This window comes from Clupea harengus, chromosome 14, assembly GCF_900700415.2.
Source record: "Clupea harengus chromosome 14, Ch_v2.0.2, whole genome shotgun sequence".
Taxonomy (NCBI): domain Eukaryota; kingdom Metazoa; phylum Chordata; class Actinopteri; order Clupeiformes; family Clupeidae; genus Clupea; species Clupea harengus.
The window spans coordinates 18,213,451-18,222,163 of record NC_045165.1 but is presented as its reverse complement, the minus strand read 5'-3'; the positions used below and the strand labels follow the sequence as shown (position 1 = coordinate 18,222,163).

The 8,713-nt window shown below is 46.1% G+C and overlaps 1 protein-coding gene across 2 annotated transcripts in view; it reads right to left on the bottom strand.

Annotated features, from left to right (window-relative positions):
* Window positions 1-4,649: 4,649 nt before the first annotated feature.
* efcab11 (EF-hand calcium binding domain 11) overlaps window positions 4,650-8,713 on the bottom strand; it is a 57,909-nt gene continuing 53,845 nt past the window's right edge. Inside the window, exons 6-7 of one of the 2 annotated variants that reach the window (XR_004165161.2) lie at window positions 5,410-5,657; window positions 4,650-5,078 (exon numbers count right to left, since the gene is read on the bottom strand). Coding sequence is in view for 1 of the 2 variants with exons in the window: in XM_031580849.2 (XP_031436709.1) it covers window positions 5,576-5,657 (82 nt within the window). In the remaining variant the exon portion in view is untranslated. Of the gene's footprint in view, window positions 5,079-5,119; window positions 5,658-8,713 lie in introns of those variants that run through there. The other variant, XM_031580849.2, reaches the window with a different exon arrangement.

Sequence of the window (8,713 nt, the reverse complement as noted above, 5' to 3'; positions counted from 1 at the left end):
GGTCCACGTCTGAGCTGTTTGTCCCCCGACTGCCTCCTTTGTCACTGTCACTGCGGACACGAAGGCTGCTTAATCTTCCAACATGGCTGGAACATTGAGTCTTCTTGTTTGTGGGTTGCTGTGCCCATGAATCACGAGTGCCAAGTGCAGACTACTGAAGGGCAGAAATGGGAGGGAATCGATGGGTGCTGGATCAGTTTGCACCATCCCAGACCCAAGCAGGCCCCCCCAGCACCATCCTCACCCTGGTATTGAGCCACGTGAGTGTTAATGTATGAGGTACACAACAAAGAGCTGACAACATGCTAAAGGACTTAATACCAGCCAGGCTACACATCATTATAGCAAATGGAGCCTGTCTGTGTGTATGTGTGTGTGTGTGTGTGTGTGTGTGTGTGTGTGTGTGTGTGTGTGTGTGTGTGTGTGTGTGTGTGATTTCCGTGTCTTCAACATCAGATGCTAGACTGCTAATTGCACCATATGTGCAGCATAATGATTCAGTATAGATTTAGATGCCATACTGAACTTGATACTCTGCATCAACAGAGGTCAGTGTGCAAGAAAAACAACAGTCACTTCCAGGAATGAGCTCGAAACAATCATCCAAGTTCCCAAAAGTGCTTGCTTCCAAAATAAACAGCCTTAAACAAAACAACAGTCTATGGTTTGGCCAAATAAATGAACACAGTGTTCGGGTGGACTGGACTATTTTTGCAAACTGGCAAAGGCAAGCAGCTGTAAATAGCAACAGGTTTACCAGACATGCAAAGTACAGGGTTACAACCCTCGTCCCGTTATTTGTGTAAAATATCCCAGAGCAATTTCCCTAAAGATAGACTTCTTCAGTTAACTTGGCCTTTAAATGGACTCCAGCTACTAAATTTAAGAGTGAATTAGTTCGAGGCTTACAAATGAAACCAATACAATTAACTCACTGTGGTAATTCAACATCCTTTCTTCGGGGCCTGAGAGGCCTCATTGTGCGTTAAATAAATACACACTTACAAGGCCCTCTTCTCTTCGCTCCCTCCCTCCCTCCTGCCCGCCCACGATTGACTCAAGGGTCCGGAAGGAGTCCCTGACACCTTTCAATGCTTTGGGAGCATAATAAGGCAGATAAGGGCCCCTTTAGCGGCTGCTAGGACTATTTACCCAGGGCTAATTGAACCCACGCCCCGTGCTACAGCGCTGTAATGTGGATTTCAACAGGTCGTGGACTGTTTGCACATATAATTAGTGTTCGCTGAGTGCGCGCTTACTGCGAAAGAGATTGCAAAGAGCGCGGGGGGTGAGAGAAAAAAGAGCGACGGGGTTGTATTCTACTCCGCTAACTGCCTGAGCGCAGCGGAGGGCTCTGGATAGTCATCACGCCTTTTTTTTTTAAATCCTGCACAGACAGGACTGTCCTCTTCTCATACGACAAACAAGTCTTCATTTCAAAACACGAGGAGAGAAAAAAAATAGCCATATGTTTCATTTCATTAACGAGAACTGGGGATATTGAGTAACAATCCCTGGTGGGCAGATTGCAGATTGCCTGAGCATTTATCATCTTATCGTAGGCTCCTCTGGGTCGGGCGTCTCTGCAAACAGGTTTATGAATGTTGCAGCACCCACCCTCCCTCCCTGCTCTGTGTTGAACCAGAGCGTTCCCTCACGCCGAGCGCTAATGGATTAGGGTTCCAGGGCAAACGGAGAATGAATAAAATATGCGCCTCTCGTTAGCGCAGTCGCCTCATTTACCTTTCCTATTGAGTGCATCCAGCACACAAACACACACACAACAACAGCGCTCGCTGAAGTCTCTACTCATCACTCAGCCTCGCTGTCTCTCAGACAGCAAAGAACAAAACCTCCACAAGGGCAAAGAGAGAGAGAGAGAGAGAGAGAGAGAGAGAGAGAGAGAAAACACCCAAGCCTAGAAATGCTCAGATCTTAGCTGGCAGATTGTCGTGGCAATCCAGCCCATCAGTCCGGCTCTATCCAAGTGGTGGCCCCAGTGTGTAAATCAGCGTGCGTGCCGCGGCCTCTCTCCCTCCATTACGCCGGAGCCCTTGTGTGGCTAAACTCAGCTTAAGGATGGGGGGAAGGAGAAAAGTATCCATAAATCAAGTTTAATAGGCTCCCTATAGGAAAATCAATATGCTCATAGCGCCTCCGAAGTTGCCTACCCTGTTTGCATTCGTCATGACAACATGCCTTGCAGTGACGCTGGTTCACCGGGGATGGTTTCACAAACTGCAGCAACACTAGTTCACTGGGAATAGTTTCTCAAGCTGACGTTTCATTGGAGATGGTTTCACAAAAGTGCAGTGATGCTGGCTCACTGGGAGATCATTTCAAAAACTGCAGTGATGTTAGTTCACTGGGGATGGCTTCCCAATATGCAGTGATACTGGCTCACTGCTTTCACAAACTGCAGCTGATTCCACTGCAGATGGCGCAGGTCGTTAACAGAGACAAAATAAGTTGAGAGTAGCGATAGTTTCCTACATTTAATCTTACGTGCAAAAGGAAAATCACAATTTGCACATATTTGAACATTACACAGTGCCTATTTAACACTGATTAAATTGTAGAATGAACTGATACATGCATTCAGTAAATGGGTAAATGATCGGAGGAATTAACTGAATGAATCAATGAAATATTTTTCTTGAGGTCTAGCATGGCACACTATGACACTATGATTACCTATGAGTCATGGTCACCAACAGCTCCATATTTTACACAGTGAATATTTCACTGGGATTTAATTCTGTGAAGAGTGCATTACTGGCACTGACTGATGCTGCAAGTTTTGTGGTGATAAGACTTGAACCCCCCTCCCCTCTCCTCCACTCCCTCCTCCCTGCTGTTTGATGTTGGCCCGTCTTGCTGCCCCCGTTCGAGTGCCTATTCAGTGCCAGCCACCATAAATATCCCCTCAAGGCTAGCACAGGCTGTGTGTGAGATCCATGTTAACACGCTTTCGCTGCCCAACATCACTAAAAAGAGTCAGCCACACACACCACTCCTTAGGCCTGACAGGTCTCTAAGGTTCTGGACGCCTCTTTAACCCTCCCCCAACACCAACATCTCAAGTGGTGAGGACAAGTCGGACACTATGAGTTTTTTCCCACCTTTGGCGGAGACAGAGAGAGTCTGTAGCGACACTTTGTATCTGCAAGCAGGTAGAGCAGAGAGCAAGGTCCCTCATTTGTATCTGCCAAGCCTGATTAATGATATTTCATCCCCTCCATGTTCTCTCTCTCTCCCTCCCTCTCCTCTGTCTCTCTCCCCCCATCCTCTCTGCCTCTTTCCCCCGCTCTCTCTCCTCTTGTCTCTCGCACACACTCTTCTCTCTTTTCTCCTTTCCTCCCTCCCTCTCTCTCCCCCTCCTTACCTCCCTCTCCCCATCCATTCCTTATTTGCTTGTATCATGTTTATTTCCATGCAGATGTAAACAGCTGCTGAATGAGGAGACAGTAGCGGTGTATATCTTAATTTAGGACACTTCAAAACAGCAAGCACACACACACACACAGTTGCAGTAATAATTCCTGAGGTAAGATCATGCATACATTGAAGTTGATGCAGGCCTGCGGCTGATTTATCATCTCTCTCTCTCTCTCACACACACAAATCAAATCAAATCAAATCAAACTTTATTTGTACGGCGCATTTCATACAAGGAAGTAACACAATGCGCCACACACACACACACACATACACAGTATACACACACATACACATAATGTACACACGTTGGACCAGATCTGATAATGAGGATCCTGTTATAAATCCTTACCAGCCAAACAACCACGACCCAGTCTCCATATTGTCTTGTTGGGATCATCTTCTTCTCCCTAGTTGTCAGCAATGGCACCCTTCTCAAAGAAAGGAAAACGATGAAGACTCAATTGCCCTGGAAGAATTGATCGACGTGGCATTATTCAGTGTCAGTGCAGTGGATATGGCATTGAGCCTTTATGAGGGAAGCAAACGATATTTGTGTTTGCTTCTGCTCCTAAAGACGAATGCCTAGAGCTACATTATTGGCAGGATGCAGAACGCAGCTATTTGCCAATATTGTTCCATGTTTGCCTCATGTGACACACACACACACACACACACACACACACACACACACACACACACACACATGCATAATGTGCTGATGAATGGTGGGACTCGCATATTTAGTTTCAAAGGGGGGCAGTGACCTGTGCATATTTGGAGAGAGTGAGGGTCACTCGTGAAAAGGAGCCTGGATGTGTGTGTGGATTAAGCACGTATTTGATTTGAAAAGTGTTTGATTGCTTCTCAGATGACTGCTGACTGGAGAAGGGAAGCAGCCCTGAGCTACGGCCCAGAGGCGGCTTCTGTTGGGGTTTGCCCCTCCAAGTCCATTTCCTGATTCACAGCCCCCTGAGCCTCCTGATGGATTTGCGGCTGAAAGGCACGCATAAGTGTGTGTGTGTGTGTGTGTGAGTGTGTGCATGTGTGTGTGCTTGTGTGTGTGTGTGTGCTTGTGTGTGTGTGTGTGTGTGTGTGTGTGTGTGTGTGTGTGTGTGTGTGTGAGTGTGTGCATGTGTGTGTGCTTGTGTGTGTGTGTGTATGTGTGAAAGGAGTGTGTGCTGTTTTTGTGTATGTGTTTGTGTGTGTATGCGTGCGTCATTCAGATGAGGACTCAAGACTGATTACAAAAACATTAATCTTTATTCCGACGGGAGTGCAGCAAATCTCTCAAAACACAAACAAGTATTTACTGTTCCGTAATCGTGTGTAACAAGAAGAAACCACAGAGAATCCTCCAGAATTCCAAGTTTCACGGGCTGTTCAGTATGCATCCATACCTGCCTGTTTTTTCACCTAAAGAAACTGATTAAAAGGCTTAATCTGATTACTATTGTTCACATTCAATTTTTTCTGTTGCAGTGAGCTGCCAGTTCATTTCTCCTGCGGAAGTGGATTTAGTCCTGGGGATTAAAAGACATCAGGCTTCACCGTGCCGCTTAATGGGTTTGAAGTGGCGACCAGCAGGCACACAAAGGTCCCCCCCGTATATACGGGCAGAGTGCTCCTGGGAAAACAACCTGAAATACATCACAGAGCAGACGAGGTCTGAGAACACTGCCTCTTTTTTTTTTTTTTGGGGCTTCGGAATTAGATGAGGCCAGATTGCGTCTGGCCTTAATACAGTTTGCGACGGGGGCTGCACAATAGCAATGCAAGTGTCTCCATTACATTCCAGGAGTCCGGGGGCGCCGGGATCGATAAACACATCAAAACTCATCGTCGCGTTTAAGAGTCTGAGCAATCAGGACACTTAGATTACTCCCGTCCGTGTCCGCGGCATGAGGGCGGCCAGGCAGACCCCCGCCCCGCCCCCCCGGCAGAAGTTTGGGACAAAGCTGCAGAGCTTACCTGTAGAGGGGATAGCTGCTACCAGCACCCGGCGGGACAATAGATCAACAACAGACAGGTTACAGGGATGGAGACATCAGAGCTTTCCCCCTAGTTGCTGGCGGTGGCCGTTGTGGCGTGATGGCCGCTGCCGCCACAGCTGGCTCAGAGGGAGGCCCGGAACGCCTCAGCTGTTCGCCTGCCCGTAGCTGATGACATTTTCAAAGTCCTTGAAGCTCACAAAGCCGTCCGCGTCCTTGTCCACATGTCTGGTGGAGAGAAGATCAGTACAGTAGCGGGTATTAGAAACATAAAGATCTTATGAATAAACACCAGTTATTTTACAGCTTACACATCATGATCTAGTTTTCAGCCGCTCATTGAATTTGGTTTTTATCTATGCACTCCATATGAAATCCAGAGTCAAGGCAAAACCCAGTTGGAGCTGGTCTGTTCTGAAACGTCTTAACCTAAATATGACAGCTTTTCTGTAACTGTCAGCCACTCAAAGACTGAACATTACAGTTGTCAATTCCAATAAAACATGGCATCTACAGGAACAGCTGGACCCTTTTATCATCTCAGCATCAAAGGAAAGGGCTATATCCAGTTGCCTGCATCAGTGTTCATTCATTGTTAAGAATGAGGCCATGCCTGACTTTTAATGCTTAGATAAGATGTTTCCCTAAAGTTGCCAGAATATTGTGGAATATGCACAATGAAGACAACTGTAATGTCTCTCTCAACCACAACAGCAAAATCTTCATAGGCAACCACATAAAACAGGAAGGTCAGCCTTGGATTGTCTATAGTGTGTGTGTGTGTGTGTGTGTATGTGTGTGTGTGTGTGTGTGTGTGTGTGTGTGTGTGTGTGTGTGTGTGTGTGTGTGATGTGGGTTCCTCCAAAATGTGGTGGGTGTGAGACTGAAATGAGATTGGGGAAAAGAGAGAGAGAGTTTTCTGTTTTCCGTTTTCCGGTGACTTTTAGTAAGGGATAAGGGATATAGTCCGCCGGTCAGTAACGGAAAATAAATCCCGACAGGACGAACAGGACCCCGACGTTCAGCGGAGATAAAGAGCCTACAGCCCCAGAGCACATCCTAACATTGAGAGGCAGCCCCCCGCTACTCCTCACACACACACCAACGCAGGCAATCAGCAGAGTCACACAACACACTCCGAGCTGAATCAACAGCGCTTGCTCGTGTAGAATTGATCTGCGCCTCAGAGGGTTTTTTGTCCTTTTGGAAGGAAAGGAATAGGCATTCTGAAATATGCATGAAAGTACTTGAATCAGAAACCTTCAGCTCTAAACAAGGACACTGATCATAGTGCTATACTATGAAGCTATGCAATATTCATATACAATATCTGTTCGGGCTTTGCGATAAATCAATCTTGGGAAATAAAACGAAATGGGATCGCGATCAAATTCATAATGATGATAAGCTTTGGATATTTTTACGCAATATGGTGAAATCCAACAGCAGAAAGAAACGTCTGTAAGTCTGCAGTTTTTGGCTTGCACGTCAAAGTACATGCCCATTTCCTACCGTTTTAGCTACCAGCGGTGAAGAAAGCTTTGGAAAAGAGGGAAAAAATGAGTGGAGCCGGCGAGGGGAGCAAAAGTGACGGTAAAAGTAAAGGTCAATTACATGGAAGTGGTTTGGATATCTAAAAAGCGAAAAGACCGTCTGCAAAATATGCCGTCGGTCTGTGTTAACCAAGTTGGGAAACAGATTTTTTCACCTGAAAAGGATCGGCGTCAAGTTATCCAACACTTCTTTTGTCCACTGCTGTTCTCAGCTTTACTTATTAAACTACACTTACACTTTTATATAATACCCTACCACACCTGAAAGATGTATACACAAAGAATGCACCAAAATGCCAAAGAAAATTCCTTGTATGTGTAAACTTACAAAAAAAACTATTCTGATTCTAAATGAATAAAGTATTTTGACGCAATATAGAGAAATCTTCATTTAAAACTAATTTTTCTCCCCATCTCGAAGCATAATGCATACACCACTGCACTTTCATACAACACTACCAAACCTAAAAGAAAACAAAAAGCTTTGCTATTCCCATTTTAGAGATTTAGTTATTTCAAACTCCACCCATGGATGTACTGAATGACGACCTTGACCGGTAAACAAGCATTGGGCCCTCTTTGGCAGAACTGTCTGCAAATCTGTTTATTATTGAAGCAATATGACACTCTGACACACTGTTCGTGGGATTGGTAAATGATTTCCTCATGTCCGTCGGCACAAGGCTAAGGCATTATCAAATGAAAGATAAATACTGATGTCATCAATATGGAAAAACTAAAATATTGTGAATATATTTTTTGCCATATCGCCCAGCTCTGCTGTCCATATCTATCATGCACATATTCACAGAGACACACAAACACACACACACACACACACACACACACACACACACACACACACACACACACACACACACACACACACAATCACAATTGCTTTGCAGACTTCCTCTGTCTGCCCTCTCACTGATGGCATGGGTGGATGAGTCATGCGGTGGAGAGGCATTGGCAGGGTAAAGACTACAGAACGCTGCAGCGCTGCAAATTGAATCGTGTCGATAGAAGGCATGGAAGATATTACGGAGCTAAGGACAAGCCTCGCCTTTCTCTCCAACTTAAAGAGATAAAAGAGCAGAAAGCCATTTCGCTCAAGTGGAATTTATTACCTCCCGTTCAGTGACTTTCGCTGCCGCCAGGCAAGTAATGTCAAAACAGTATCATGCAAACAGATAAGCGCGGCCTGCCCGACGAGGAGCAGGCGCACGCACGGAGCGGAGACTTCCTCAAACGGCCACGATAACAAAACTGAAGGCCATGGAAGGAAAAAGTTCTGATGAGAAAAACACTTCTCTTGCAGTTGTGAGGAAGATCAGATGAGCAAATATGCACAGAAACGTATGTGTGTGAGAAACACAAGGGGGACTGATGGAAGACATGGAAGTGATGATGGAAGTGGGGGGGTGGGGGGTGTATGTTTGCGCCACTCCCCCCCCCCCCCCCAATTCTCTCTCTCGCTGTGATTTCTCTATTAGGGCGCAGAGCAGCAGACTGAGCGTGCAAACATGGCAGATGTGAGGGAAATTTGGGAGCAACAGGGGGGAGAATTAAAACAACATTAAGCAGGCAGCAACTGGAAAATCACGCATCGGCGTTCCGAGCCGATGCCCCCCGCTCCAATGGAAGTGCCACGCGGATCTAATTACATTCTAATGCACTCCTCCCCGTGGAGGAGGGCCACTGAGACATCCTCCACACCGCTCGCAAAAC